Genomic DNA, 15164 nt, shown 5'->3' on the forward strand with positions numbered 1-15164 from the left:
TCTCTTAAGAGTACTTTAAGACCATATACAAACTTTATATTAAATAAATCGTTTGTTTGATATTATATTTTACTTACATTACAAACTAAAATTAAAATATGTTTGGAAGCCTACAACAAAAACATAATAATTAAAATGTGTTAATATAGTCGTGGACTTTTCTTGCGAAAACCATCCCATATTTGCGGAGTTAGCATTTATCTTAGAACATTTCTAACCCACTCTATTTTGGAGTAAAAAATAGAAATGTCTAAATTGTAGTATAAAATAAAAATAGAAGTTCCGAAATATAAAGAAAAAAATAGAAATTTATATTTTTGAAATAAAAATAGAGATGGTTAGAGAATTTGATTCCAAACTTCATTATGAAGATGATAATGGAAATGGGTTGGAGATGGTTTTAGAAACCACCATATTCGATTGGTTTCGTTTGGTCAAAGACATTTCAGGAGATGGGCTTGAGATCTCGATCAGTTTATACATTATTGATGATCAAGTCACCCTTCTTCAAAATCATATCCACAATCAGCAACATATGTGCATAATTCAATCGGGCAGGCAAGTCTCGATGGCAAACCGCACTCTTTTAAGGTCTCAGTTACTTTAAACGTTACCATGGATGATGGGCTTTTGGCTACACTACATATTTGGGCCATTCTCTCTTACAAAATCAATTACTAATCCTTTTTTTTTGGTTATAAGACGACGGACGACAAGAACTTTATTAATTGCACCGAATTTGCGGCACATAATTCAAAAATATTAATTTTAAAACAAAAAATTATGAAACCACTTCATGCGCAGTATGTCTTTCTCTCTTCCTTTCATAATTTGCCAGCTCCATCTCTCTCTCTCTCTCTCTCTATGCAACCTGATTTCTCTCTCTAGAAATCATCACCAAGAACTAGCTAAGGATGTCTTCGGATGATGATGAAGGAGGAGAGGAGTATCTATTCAAGATTGTGATAATCGGAGACTCTGCCGTCGGGAAATCGAACCTTCTCTCTCGGTACGCTCGTAACGAGTTCAACGCTCATTCCAAAGCCACCATCGGCGTTGAGTTCCAGACGCAAAACATGGATATCGATGGCAAAGATGTCAAAGCTCAGATTTGGGATACTGCTGGTCAGGAACGCTTCCGTGCCGTCACTTCCGCTTATTACCGCGGAGCCGTTGGAGCCCTCGTCGTTTACGATATTAGTCGTCGCTCTACTTTTGAGAGCGTTGCCCGTTGGCTCGATGAACTCAAGAGTAAGACATTGATTTCTCTCCAAGTTGTTTTGTTTTAAACAGATGATTTGGTTAGATTGTGCATTGCTGATTGATTAAGATTCATATCATTGTATATATGGACTAATTAGATCCCCAATGGTTCTTCTTATATTTGGTTACTTAGACCAAAGGTGAAAATCAATATAGTAAAGATCGTTTATGCTCACTCACATGAATCTTTTTAATAGAACTAAGACCTTGCTTTTTTGCTTATTCATATGAATCTGTTCGAGTTTGACTTTTGAATTCAGTTTTGGTAAAAATTTATTGTTTTGACAGTACATTCGGATACAACGGTGGCTAGGATGCTGGTAGGAAACAAATGCGACCTAGAAAGCATAAGAGCCGTGAGCGTGGAAGAAGGCAGAGCTTTAGCGGAGAAAGAAGGACTATTCTTCATGGAAACATCAGCTCTCGATTCGACCAACGTTAAAACAGCTTTCGAAATGGTCATCCGCGACATCTACACCAACGTTAGCAGGAAACAGCTCAGTTCCAACACTTACAAAACCGAACTAAGCATGAAGAACCGAGTCAGTCTCGTTAAAGACGATAGTAAAAGCTCCACACAAGGCTTCGGTTTCTCTTGCTGCTCTTCCTCGTAACCTGAGACGACTTCTCATTCTAAATTATTTTTCCCTTTGATTCATTTTTGAGTTTTGTCCTCTACAAAAGTTTCACAAGATTTTTCTTTTGATTCAAAATTGTAATGTTTCTTTTATGTGTGGATCCGTATAGTAAAAACACTTAAACACGATAATTAATTATTGTCTAATTATAGAATTAGTTTCTCAATAATCTCAACCACTGTCGATGAAACTTAGGCAAAAAAAAAACAAAAAAAAAGAAACGTTTAAGTGGCTCGAATGGTCAATTGAGTCACAACCACCAACCACTTCACACAAATCACAATCACAATGATATGGGCAAGGATCAGACCGCTAATATCCTCACCACTAGCCTTCACTATCACCACAACCAAACACTCCTCCTCACCAGCCAATCTCCGATTACTCCCTCGCCGCCGCTCTTTCTCCGCCGTAACCGCCATGTCTTCTTCTTCAACGCCACAGAGTCGGATCATAGAACACATCGTTCTTTTTAAAGCTAAAGACGACGCTGACTCCAACAAAATCACTTCCATGATCAACAACCTCAACGCTCTCGCCTCTCTCGACGAAGTGCTTTACATCTCCGCCGCTCCTCTCCACCGTCTTGGATCCTCCTCCGCCTTCGCTTTCACTCACGTCCTCCATAGCCGTTACGGATCTAAGGAAGATCTCAGCACCTACGCTGCGCATCCTGATCACGTTCGTGTTGTTAAGGAATCTGTGTTACCGATCTGCGATGACCTCATGGCTGTTGATTGGATCGCGGATCGAGTCCCCGGAACCCTAGCACCGCCTCCTGGTTCGGTTGGTAAACTGACTTTACTCAAATTGAAAGAGGATGTATCAGACGAGGCGAAATCGGAGATTACGGGAGTGATTATGGGGCTTGGTGAAAAGTTTTCAGGGATTGATCAGATCACTGTGGGTGAAAACTTTTCTCCGGCGAGAGCTAAAGGTTTCTCCATTGCTTCGATTGCGTATTTTAAGGATTTGAGTGAAATGGAAGGTGTGGATGGTCAGAAAGAGTTGGTGAACTTGGAAAAGGATAAGGTTCGTGATTATGTGGATTCCACCATTGTTGTTGAGTTCCTTGTTTCTTCACAGACTTGTTCTAGTCTGTAAGAAAGGTTTTTATAGATTTCAATCCTTTGAAATAAGCACTTTTGGGACTTTTATTTGTTTCACATTGTTGTCTCTGCAATTTGAGAATAAAAAGCTTGTTTGATTAGAAGATCTGAGTGTGAACTTTTTAAAGCAAGCCTTCTTGAGCAATCTCTGGTTAAGCTATCGTATTAGGCTACACAATCTTTTTAGTTGCAAATGTCGATTACAAGCAAGAGCTTCATCAGGATTTGTTATTGCTTAGTGGTTTTTGACTGGTAGAGTGTGTTCTTTACGTCTGGCTGGTTTGTCTCAAAAAATGCCTGCAACGTTGTCTTATCTTTGATCTTCCAATGAAGTTTTCGAGCTGCAATGAAAGTGCTGTAGTTCTCTCTGTAACACAAATAAAAATATAATGATTTCAAAACATGAAAGAACAAGGTCCGTGTAAGAGAAAGGTGGATAAGGATAGAGAGTTAGTTTGGCTTTCTGATCTAGAAAACATCTACAGAGACGTCAAATGCCTGAGAAAACATAATGGGGATGAGAAAAACTTATATCAGTCGGCAAGTGGGAATGATTCTAGGAAGTGAGTATAGTAGAGTGCCGCATGAGAGAAGTCTTAAATGAATATTTTGTTGCTCGGTAATGTAAAATCTACTAACAAATATAGCAAGAAAAGACTCGCCGTTTCAGTTTTTCTTGTAATCATCTCATTCGTCGTACTTTAAATCAGAAACAATACGAAGAATCTTACTAAGAAGCTCTATGTTAATACGTCCAAAGGCTCTGAGCCCTCAAATCTACCAGAGTAGAAAAAGGCTGTGGGAATTTGCCAAATTTTATTTAATTGATTATCTTATTTCAAATATATTTTTTTATTACAATGGTAATAATATTTTTATGCATATTAAAGAAAGTGACTAGCAAAATGATGGATAATAATTATCACTTTATGAAAGAATGGTCATACAACCTGATGACAGACCTTGCTGATCTCTCTGTGAGATCACAAAAATTCAATATAGCTTTTCCTAAAAAAATCTAACACATCCCAAAAGGCAACACAATACATAAAGAGTACATGGCGAAAAAAAAAAGATAAAGATAAAGAGTACACAAAATCCGCCCACCCTCCCAAATACTCTTTTTCTTCATGAATACAACCAATCCAAAAGAAAGACACAACATCGCACTCATGGGAGGAGAAGAAGTTTCTACACACCTTTCTTTAAACCACAAGAGAATCCATCCTCATCAACCGCAACCACACGGTTTAACAAGGTTCTAGAGATGATGATGCCTGCTAAAATTCACAAAATCTGCTTCTTCTTTTGTATAACCTTGAAACAAGCCACTATTGCAAATAATGATGTACGACAATCTCTCACCAAAATGACACCACCTGTGTATCAGACACTGACTTTGAACCACAGCTTAAACATCACTGAGCAGCAACAGGAGTAGAAGCAGCTTGTGCTAACTTCTTTTGCTTCTCCTTCTCAATCTCCACTCTTCTCACCTCCGCATGCTGTGCTACTCCGTTCGCAATCGCCTGGTAAGTGAAGTCCAGAGACTGGTTAAGGTTCTGAAATCTCTGCGCATCTGATGCCTGCATAACTGTACAATGGATAAACGTGATTGTTAAGCAATATGTACGCCAGAGAAAATGAAGCTCCATAAAGTATTGGGTGGTCAAGACTGGTGAGGATTTTATATAGTGGTACCTCTGATTGCATCGACAAAGAATACAAAGGCATCAACGTCATCGATGGGTGACTGAAATTCGTCGTCATCACTAAAGTCATCATCAGAATCGTCGTCGTCATCATCATCATCATAGCGGAAGACCTTTGCCTATGAAACAGATAAAAGAATTGGAAAACAGTCAATTCTAGCAAACAAAAGCATATGCTGTACTGAAGCAAGTCGATACAAACACTTGACAAACCTGTGCAGCTAACTTCTGCAGCTTCACGCTTTGTGCTTCATCTCCATCCTCTGCATCATCCATCCCCATCTCCCCATCAGACCCATCATCATCATCATCTTCGTCATCATCACTCTCGAGACCATTCATTTCTTCCTCATAATCCACTTCTGTCTCCTTTTCTGCTTCTGCGAGGAGGATTCGAAAGGGAATAAATGTAAACATTACCATGCCAAGTGACGAGAAAATGGATCATGAGCAGGACATACCAGCTAGCTGATTCTTATATGCAACTAGAAGATCAAGTGTTGCTCTGAAAACACGCTGCAGTGCTTCATCGGGTAATTGACCACCCGGGAGAGCAAGTAATGAAGTCAAACCCAAACAGCAAACTTTTTTAGCATGTTCCCTGGTACGAATAATAGAATGTCCAGCCATTACAATTATGAGCTAACATGAGCATGATATGTCAAAACAAGGATCAACAGTACCTTTTGAAGTTTGCTGGCAGGCCACTTTTTCTCTTTTGCTGCAACATCTGGAACCAAAGATCAAAGACTTTGGAAATAAGTCCTGTGTTATGCAATACACCAAGCGTCAAACCTGGATTGTAGTAAAGCATATTTGCCACCTGCGAATATAAATCAAGATTGTCAACTCATCATTGTATCATCACACAACAACAGAATCTACGAGCAACTTGATTCATATAGTGACATTGAAATAAATATACTACTGGTATGTAGAAATCGACCATAATTCTTACCACTTGTATAAGAAGAGATTTTAAATATGAAGTCTCAGCTCGTTGTAACCGATCAATAGTGAGTCGCAGATATGGTTCAATCCACTGATCCACCTGCCCTTTGCAATGCTGGAAAACAACTTCAATAAGCTTTGGAGCAGACTCAATATCACTGTCTTCTATGTTTCTGTCGGTCATAAGCTGTAGAAGTGGAAACGTGAGACATATATTAGCTATGAAAGGTAACAAATGCGCTAATGTTATGCAGACAGACGAGAACTGCGCTTGTGCAGAGAAAGAGATGCTTATATATGTTTTGGCAGCAAGAAATGTACAATATGTTATTTCTCCTGTTTACACAATAAACAAGAGGCCAACAACTTTATACAACGATAGGCACGGAAAATGAACTCAGAAATTCTGGTGAACGATAAAGGAAGATTCTATGCTTCATGATATGTGCGAGAATCGCAACAGTTCATTATAACAATGAACAAACACATACATATAATTGGAGCCACTAGTACTATCAGAAGGTATACTCACAGTTGAAAGGACATTATATAGATTTTGCTGATAGTCGGGCTCCTTGCAAGTGAGAAAATGAGCCGTTCCCCTTGATATAAAGTTGTCTATCGGAACCAAAATATCTGAATTTTCAAAGAGTAACTTAAGTGAGTGTAACGAAAAAAATGAATGACATGGTACATGGAAGTGCTACAGTCATAGAGTCAACTGTAAAAATTAGAATGTAAAAAATTTGGGGGCTGTAGAAAAGAAAGCAGATGTGAGAGAAACTATACTTGGAAAGAAATCAATTGCCCAATCAACCAATGCTTCCATCATTAAAGGCCAGAGACTCCATATATCCAAGGAAATGGTAGGTGAATAAAAGGTCATGTATGATGCAATCTCCAAAACTTCTTCAAAAACCTCTGTTATAGCAAGTAGGATGAGAACATAAATACTTCAGTGTCAATTATTATATAGCTGGAAAAGAAAATGAATAATTTTGAGATCATGATGCTACGAAACAACAAAACGCTGACAAAAAAAATAATGGATATGTAATTCCCAACAAAAAAAACCTTACTAATAGAATGAACCCAAATGGCTAACACATCAGTCGAAAAGTACATCATCTGGACACAACTATAACTTAATTATGTTCAGACTCCACAAACTATAGCCCAAGCTAAATGAGAAAATCAAGATGTATTTCTAGACATCAGTATACCTTGGCCATCAGTGGTCAACATTTTCTGCATTATTGGAAGTATAGTTGGTTCTATCTCAACAAACAGCTGCGGAAGACTGCTAACAGATTCAAGGATTGTACTTATGGCACGCAAACAACCAACTGCAGCTAAAGCTCCCATGTCATCGTCATCATTGGCTTCTGACGTGTTTAGACATCTCCAAAATGCAGCCGCCTGAATGAAAGGAAAGGAAGATTTACATATACATAGCCAAGTTTTCTTACCAGATTTTCTAGACATCAACAAAACTAGACTCATAGAGAACAGAATTTCTTACCAGATTTTGACATAATCCAAAAGCAAAAGGAGCCATCTCTTCGCCAAACTTATCTACAATGGTCTCCAAAGTAAAAACAAGGTCCTCATTCTCTACCTCATTCATGAGTTTGAAGAATTCTGATGGAAGCAGGATCACAAAAAATTTGAATCATTAGTTTACTTCAACAATACTGACCATCAAGTATTCCTATAGAAGGGTAACCCACCATCAAGTAACTGAGGAAGGATTGGACGAATCTCATTTAAATCTGCATTTTGACCAGAAATTTTAAATTAGCCACCACACAAACCCAGTACACAATCAAGAAGCCAACATGCACAGATAAACAAGTGAAAACACATTCATACAACACAAAAATGGGTAGGAAAAAATCACATACCCTTACACGCCTCAACAAATGAACGTAATGCAAAAACTGAATCAACACGAACAGGGAGGTCAGGATCGCGCAGTCCAGAAACAACACTGTGCAATGCTTTACGAAAGTTGTTCTGATCTGAGAAATTGATATGTGCATATTGTCCAGCTACCCATGCGGCCTACATTCAAAAAAAAACCCGTCAAACAGATCAAAGGGGATCTCAAAGAGTATGACATATAATACTGGGCAACAACAGGAAATCTACACTATACTATAGATAGCATTGCAGCAGTAGACTAAACAATGATGCGTAGAATTCTCGGATAAATTGAAGTACAACAGACGTCGTGGAAAGGCAAAACAAAATCATCATTATGGTAAGCTGGTAAAAATGGATTATTGAGATATCCACAACACAGTTTAAAGCCAAATATACCTTTGCTCTAAGATGTCCAACAGGACTACTGAACTCGGGAAAAATATGTTGCACCAACATACGCTCTAGTTCAGATTTGTNGAATCATTAGTTTACTCAACAATACTGACCATCAAGTCTTCATATAGAAGGGTAACCTACCATCAAGTAACTGAGGAAGGATTGGACGAATCTCATTTAAATCTGCATTTGACCAGAAAAATTTAAATTAGCCACCACACAATCAAGAAGCCAACATGCACAGATAAACAAGTGAAAACACATTCATACAACATAGAAATGGGTAGGAGAAAATCACATACCCTTACACGCCTCAACAAATGAACGTAATGCAAAAACTGAATCAACACGAACAGGGAGGTCAGGATCGCGCAGTCCAGAAACAACACTGTGCAATGCTTTACGAAAGTTGTTCTGATCTGAGAAATTGATATGTGCATATTGTCCAGCTACCCATGCGGCCTACATTAAAAAAAAAAACCCGTCAAACAGATCAAAGGGGATCTCAAAGAGTATGACATATAATACTGGGCAACAAGAGGAAGTTTATACTATACTATAGATAGCATTGCAGCAGTAGACTAAGCAATGATGCTTAGAATTCTCGGATAAATTGAAGTACAACAGACGTCGTGGAAAGGCAAAACAAAATCATCATTCTGGTAAGCTGGTAAAAATGGATTATTGAGATATCCACAACACAGTTTAAAGCCAAATATACCTTTGCTCTAAGATGTCCAACAGGACTACTGAACTCGGGAAAAATATGTTGCACCAACATACGCTCTAGTTCAGATTTGTAGGGATCAGTTTGCTTCAATTTGTCACAAAGAGCTCCAACAGCAAGCATCGCACCATCTTTTTGGCGATACGGCTTACGTTCAGCAGGAGCTTCGTCATAACTACACACAGTGTACAAACACGTTGTCAATAAAACACAACTGATAGACCAAGTGCCACGCAGAAGAGCTCAAATGTAATACCTCCTGAAGATCCCAACGACAAACTGAACAAATTTCGGAAGGTTCGCTTTCCCACGCTTTCGAACCAACTCATTTACAAAATCCATGGACGCTGTTCGCGGACTGTACAAGTCTTCAATGATATCTGGATAAGCCCATTAAAAATGATGTATTTAATAACATTTTTGATGATGAGTTTAGAATTAAGACTTTTTAAGAAATTGAGTATTATGTAGCACTTACTGTAACCTTTCCTCACATATTCATGTGGGTCTTCCTCCCAAAGCTTTTGATCATTATCATTAAAGCACATTAGCGGGAAAACAATCTCAAAAAGCAGAACATCCAGCCGAGGCAGCAGCATTTTGTACATGCTTTTCTTCGAAATGCTGCAGATACAATGAAATAGTTTCAACAAATAAAAAAAAATTCTTTGAAGAGAAATACCACATATGCCAAATCTGTAAATATCCCAAGTTCAGAAAGTTATCTTTCATGCCTAAGATATATTAGCTTGTCACTAAAAATCGCATCATGAAATTCAAACCATTCAGAAAGTATATGCAGCGAGTTAATCAGTCATGTAAGAGAACAAAGCTCCCAAGATTAGAAGACATTCGAAACTCATCAAGAATTCACTCTTTGAAGAAGAGCATGAAAACCCAAATAGTGAATCCTACCTGGCTAAGGTTTTCATTATATCCTCAAACATTACTAAGACATAAACTAAGGAACTAAAAACCACAATTTTCCCCAGTGGGGCATATTCTTACATGTCTACACAGCAGTAGTTTATGCTACAGGGGAGATGGAAAAAAAAAATATCTAAACACATGATCAATGCAATAGAGTAAAATTACAAAAGCATATAAACCTCTAAAAGTGTTGTAGTTAATTTCAAGAACTTATAATTCAGAGACCAAAAAATTATATAATGTCAGGCAAATGAGGATATTATAAGTTCGCCAAGTGGGGATACTGAATGTGTGCCTGTACGTAAGTGAAACTAATGTCGACAAGGGATTGTAACACAAACCTGTTGCTTAAGTACTGCAGGAGAAGATTGGTAACTCTGTCAGGAAGATAGCCTCCAATGCGAATTGTATTCAAGAAATTTAGGTGCCCTTCCAAAATTCTGCCTGCATAATTCTTCTGAAACGATTGGGCGAAAGGTTTGTTGTCTGGATTATGTAGACTTGGATCTCCAAACCTATCAATGAGTGTTCACAAAAAAATCAATAAACCTTCCAAGCGTACTTTCTTGTTTTTAAAAAATAACATCAGATACATACCGACTATAGAGCCTGTTCAATATGTGCACTGTCCACTTCTTGACCTTCCACCAGCCCCAAGATTTTCTAAGTTCTGGATCCAAAGGTTGGCCTTCAACTGGAACAGGACGCTCCGAAACACTCAAGAACAGAACCATCCAGGCATTAAATACGTTTAGATCAAATAATTGCCTTGGTAGCTCCAACTGCCCACAGAGAACAGTAAGAAATTATCATCTGGTGATTCTTTTTGAATTTTAACATAGTTAAGATCACGAAAACCATAAATTATCATGAAGAAAAAAAAGAACAGGGAGGTGTTCAGGGATACGCTCCCCAACACATAAGCCAGTCTTTTATTTATATATTGAAGTCTTTCTAAACCAAAGAATAGAACAAAGATGGCAATTGCCAATATGATAAGATATTAAACAACACCACTAATAATCTCAAATATAAGAAAATGGAGACAGAGGGATCACAGGTGAAGTTGGAACCACCTACCTCAGAGTCCTAGTCCCAAGCTTTTCACTTTAATACAACAAATAATACACAACAGTTCGACTGGTTTGAATTATGTACTAAGGATATGCATATTAGGTTAAGAAAAATAAAAGGTGAAATTCTGCAGAGGCACATGTAACTGATCTCTCTAGCAACTTACATATATGGATGACCAAAATATTTTGCATATCAACTTCATAAGTTCTGCTATCTCCAGAGAGGGGTTTGGTATCTGGATAAGCCCATTAAAAATAGTCAAGAGTTGAGGAAATGTCTCCTCCACGATGCGGGAAACAGGTGTCCTCTCCTCATCTGACTTGAACCTAGAAAACAAAATCATGAAACATCATCAACGCGAAGGACTACTTATATGTAAACAATGAGATTGTCATCCAGAATAGCTGCTTCTTTACATGTAAAGAGCAACCTGCATTTCTAGCTGGAAGTCGTAAAAAAAATTGACAGGACATCATGAATTGACAGAGCCATGAACACCATTGTATTCTAATAACACGTTTTAAACACTCTCATAGCTTCTGCCTAACACTTCTTTCCCTTCTCTCATTTTTTTTCAACTTTGGAGTGGTTACCAACTAAATTTATTAGTCACACTACTATTGCCACCGCAGACAATCATGAAGATGTCTCAATAAAGTATGTCAATAATTTAAATAACAAACCTTATAAATCATATAGACCGGCATAGGAAAATGAAATGGAAAGTGATGAACTTACTCATATTTTCTAGAGAGTATCCGCAACACAAACAAAGCCCCATAAATTTGTTGATTTTGCAAGTTGAACTTCACCCAATCCAGAAGACGTGGCCATTGTTCTGGGTAGTCAGCATAAATGATTGTCTTGAGGCTCTCTCCAAGTTGTGATCTGGATACGAACATAAGGGAAAGAAAAAAATTATGGTTGTTGTTGACGCTTATAGAAGATACTGTCGGGACCAAGGTAAAGAAAAAAGGCAAACTTCAGAAAAAATCATCCTCTATCTGCCGTTTTTTAATATCTAGCAACTAAGGATAATGCAGAGGCACATTCAAAGATGCATATATAAAAGTGAGGACTAGAATCTATCAGACAAGATGATTAGCAATTTGAAGGCATGATTAGCCGTACATGTTACACATATTTCATAAAATCGCTAAAAAATCAGACCACGTCAGAGTTCAAAAGCTATCAGGGAAATTTACCTGAGTAAGGTTGGAACTTGGGTGACATAGACGAGGATATTGTCTCTCACCAATTCTTTGTCACTTTGCAATATCTTCTGTTGCTCTCCTGAGCCATCAAATGAGCAAAATTAATCCAAAATTTTCCAAAAGTTAAAGCCGGGGACAAGATAATCACAAGTGCAAATTATTACCAGAATCCTCAGGTGACCAGTTCTTAGCAATGAAATTTTTGAACTGAATACTAGCAATTTGACGCACTGCCATGTCACAATTTCCATCCACGGCTATCTGCAACAACCTCACCAAATGCTGAGGCGTGTTCTGCAACTGCAACACAGAGAATAACGAGAACACACAGGCATCATCAGAACTGCAGAACTTAATCCATCAGAAATCGTAAACCCCAACTACAACAAAACCTGGATTAAAGCAAATCAAAGATTTGTCAAAAAGAATGAGATCCTTTGAAATACCTAAACATGAACTCACAGCTCAAAACTTCAAGATTAAAAAAATAACAAAACAATCTCATGCATCTCAGGGACGAATCAAACTCGCGAAGAATATAAAATAAAAAAAACAAAAAACAGCCCGAAGAGAATTCAAGTGAAAACTGAGAAACCTGATTGAGCTGCTGCTCAGAAGCTTTGCGTTCATCAGGAACAGGACTGAGAGCGGCGGCCTGAAGGATCAAAGCGAGGCTAGGCAGATCCATCCTCCGTGGAGTTTGAAAACCAGGACACTAGACAACAGAGTGATGACGACGATCAGAGGCAGTGGCGGATTTGATTGTAAAAATGTCCAAAGTTCGAAAGCTCTGGATAGAGATGAATATGAGTAAGGAAGGGAGGAGATTCTCAGAAGAGCATGATAGGGTTTTAGAGCGACAAGAATGGCGGAGAAGAAGGGAGAAGAAGATTTTTGAGAGTTGGGCGAGTGTGGAGAGGAGAGGGACAAAAGAAATATAGCTGGACGATATATGAGTATTTAAATCCCTAGGGTTGTTTAACTAACCAACCAATTTCGATTTTTGGTCCTATTTTTTCCGGTTTAAGTCGTACCGGGTCTTCTCTTACTTGAGTGACGTGTTTACTACTTATAGGAAGAAAGATGAAAGAATAAAGGATAAAAAGTTTTCAGGTGAGTTTGCCAGAATAAAAAACATAAAAATTTGTAAATGTATATATGTGTCTGAAAATGTTATTTTTATTTAATCCTTTACTGTATTTATCTGATGAATTTAGTTAAATACCAACAAAAGACAAGTGTTCTTTCTTTTCCTTTAATGATATTTATATTATACTATTTGTTCCAGTCCTAAATGTCCTATGTCCAGATAATAAAGGTGAAAATCATTGAAAGTGTGGTTGGTGTATTTGATGAAAATTTTAAAATTGTTTAATTCGATAATGTTTATGTCCAAGTAAATATATGGATGTTACAGATGTAATCATGTAAACGATGATGAGTTTCAATGTTGCATGATTCAACAATTGTGTGACCATATAATATATATTCATCTATTAGTAAAACACATTTAGCCAGTACGTAACAACTTAGTTTCAATAAATATGTTTAAACCATTTCCAAAAAAGTTTTGCTTTGATGGTAACAACTTTAAACTATTTCCAATAAATATCGGATAATTTTTATTTTATAATTAATTTTGTAATTATTTTTTCCATAAATATTAGATTTTCTATTAACAGTTTTTGTTTACCATAAAAAAAGGTGAAAATCATTTAAAGTGTGGTTGGTGTGTAATTGATGAAAGTTTTAAAATTGTTTAATTCGATAATATTTATGTCCAAGTAGATATATGGATGTAATCATGTAAACGATGATGAGTTTCAATGTTAGATGACATGATCGAACAATTGTATGACCATGGTCCTCTGCATAGTCCATATATTTATCTATTAGTAAAACACAAAAGAAACTAGCCATGTACGTAGTTATGAAGACGTATCCTCTATATAGTAAAACTGAAGTACATAACTTTTTTGTACACTATGACTCCAACTGGTAACCAAAATTTAGGAAAAAATTAAGGAGGAATATGATATTCTTTTTCATTCCTTAAATTTTTTACCATTTACAAAGAATATTATTTTTCTCATTAGTCTTCTACATTCTTCATAAAATGAGAAACACTAGACCAAAAATATTCATCTCCAAAATTGACGAGGAACAATTAGAACAAAAAAAGAATAAATATTAAAATATATTTTTTATTTTAAAATAAAAAAATTTATGTTTATTAATAATATTTTAATTTTATAATACAATAATATTCATATTTTTCATAGTATATTGGCAGAAAAATGTATTTGATACAAAATTTCATGTTAAATTAATTTGAAAGCTTTATTTGGAAAATGTATGAATAGTAAAATAAATTTAAAAGATGTGTATATCGTAAATAAAAACTAAAGAATATTTTTATTGTAGGTTAATATTAACTAATAGTATTTAATATGATGTATCTAAAATTTAATTCACAAATTTTATTTTAAAATCAAATGTAAAATTTATTTTATATACATTAAAAGTAGTATTAGCATTTTTATTGATTGATTTATTTAATATTTAATATATTTTTTTAAATATTGTTATTATTTTGTTATCAGTTATTATTTTGTTGCTTCTCTGCATCTTTTCCCTTCATTCCTCAAAAATTGTTTATTCTATTCTTCATTGTTCTTTTTATTCATTTTCTTTTTGTTCCTTTAATGGTTACCAGTAGAAGCCTATATAATTTTTTGTAAGTTGGTTACAAAATAAGTTATAAATTAAATATAGTTTGGTTACAAAAAAAAATTTATAGATTAATTGGTCAATCCGTGAACTATATGAATACACTTAAGAATATCTCAAAGAATCCTCTTAAAGAGAATATTCCAATGATTTATACAATTTCTAAAATAAAATCTTTACTATTTCATGTATTGTTACAAAATATATACTGTTATGCATAAAAATATACGGTTAGGCGTAAAAATGAATAAAATCTTGGCAATTTATTACACTTAATCGTGATTTTCAAGATCTTATTGCAGTTGAAAATAAAATCTTACCTAAGCACATATCATTTTTAAAAAAATTCACCAAATATGTTCAAACATTAAAATAAAACAAACAACAAACATAACCATTTCTCATACATAAAATTACAAAATTAACAATATAAAACTTACAAAATAGGTATTTTTTTCATGCCATCATATTTAGCATATGATTTTATTGCA

The 15164-nt window shown here is 35.9% G+C and overlaps 3 protein-coding genes across 5 annotated transcripts; 2 read left to right on the plus strand and 1 right to left on the minus strand.

Annotated features, from left to right (window-relative positions):
- On the plus strand, nucleotides 824-2019 carry LOC104700299 (ras-related protein RABA5d-like). Its single transcript, XM_010415796.2, has 2 exons — nucleotides 824-1251; nucleotides 1552-2019. Exons 1-2 carry the CDS (start codon nucleotides 915-917, stop codon nucleotides 1875-1877), a joined length of 663 nt encoding a protein of 220 aa, XP_010414098.1. The 5' UTR covers nucleotides 824-914; the 3' UTR covers nucleotides 1878-2019.
- Nucleotides 2116-3175, plus strand: LOC104700300 (stress-response A/B barrel domain-containing protein UP3-like). The gene has a single exon (XM_010415798.2). The coding sequence runs from the start codon at nucleotides 2190-2192 to the stop codon at nucleotides 3003-3005; it is 816 nt and encodes a 271-aa protein (XP_010414100.1). The 5' UTR covers nucleotides 2116-2189; the 3' UTR covers nucleotides 3006-3175.
- Nucleotides 3920-12873, minus strand: LOC104700301 (importin beta-like SAD2). Of its 3 annotated transcripts, XM_010415799.2 has the most exons (23): nucleotides 12539-12873; nucleotides 12108-12243; nucleotides 11935-12022; nucleotides 11468-11617; nucleotides 10893-11055; nucleotides 10250-10434; nucleotides 9994-10167; nucleotides 9201-9346; nucleotides 8979-9102; nucleotides 8771-8897; nucleotides 7996-8049; nucleotides 7578-7737; nucleotides 7404-7445; nucleotides 7196-7314; nucleotides 6897-7092; nucleotides 6463-6594; nucleotides 6206-6309; nucleotides 5681-5860; nucleotides 5406-5545; nucleotides 5184-5323; nucleotides 4936-5102; nucleotides 4712-4841; nucleotides 3920-4604 (listed from the first exon to the last, which is right to left on the minus strand). In XM_010415799.2, the coding sequence occupies exons 1-23, from the start codon at nucleotides 12629-12631 to the stop codon at nucleotides 4429-4431; spliced, it is 3126 nt and encodes a 1041-aa protein (XP_010414101.1). In that variant the 5' UTR covers nucleotides 12632-12873; the 3' UTR covers nucleotides 3920-4428. The 3 variants fall into 3 exon arrangements, with proteins under 3 accessions (XP_010414101.1, XP_010414103.1, XP_010414102.1); XM_010415801.2 differs by lacking the exons at nucleotides 7578-7737; nucleotides 7996-8049 and adding an exon at nucleotides 8298-8457 and having other exon boundaries at nucleotides 8717-8897; XM_010415800.2 differs by lacking the exons at nucleotides 7404-7445; nucleotides 7578-7737; nucleotides 7996-8049 and adding exons at nucleotides 8137-8178; nucleotides 8298-8457 and having other exon boundaries at nucleotides 8717-8897.

The sequence above is a fragment of the Camelina sativa genome, chromosome 7 (genome assembly GCF_000633955.1).
Source record: "Camelina sativa cultivar DH55 chromosome 7, Cs, whole genome shotgun sequence".
NCBI lineage: Eukaryota > Viridiplantae > Streptophyta > Magnoliopsida > Brassicales > Brassicaceae > Camelina > Camelina sativa.

Coding starts and splice junctions, on each gene's coding strand:
- LOC104700301 (XM_010415799.2), bottom strand. CDS start 12,631: ATGGATCTGCCTAGCCTCGCTTTGATCCTTCAGGCCGCCGCTCTCAGT. Junction 7,446..7,577: donor ATTTGTTGAGGCGTGTAAGG/GTATGTGATTTT, acceptor GTCAAAATGCAG/ATTTAAATGAGATTCGTCCA. Junction 7,315..7,403: donor CCTTCCTCAGTTACTTGATG/GTGGGTTACCCT, acceptor TGCTTCCATCAG/AATTCTTCAAACTCATGAAT.
- LOC104700299 (XM_010415796.2), top strand. CDS start 915: ATGTCTTCGGATGATGATGAAGGAGGAGAGGAGTATCTATTCAAGATT. Junction 1,252..1,551: donor TTGGCTCGATGAACTCAAGA/GTAAGACATTGA, acceptor TTGTTTTGACAG/TACATTCGGATACAACGGTG.
- LOC104700300 (XM_010415798.2), top strand. CDS start 2,190: ATGATATGGGCAAGGATCAGACCGCTAATATCCTCACCACTAGCCTTC.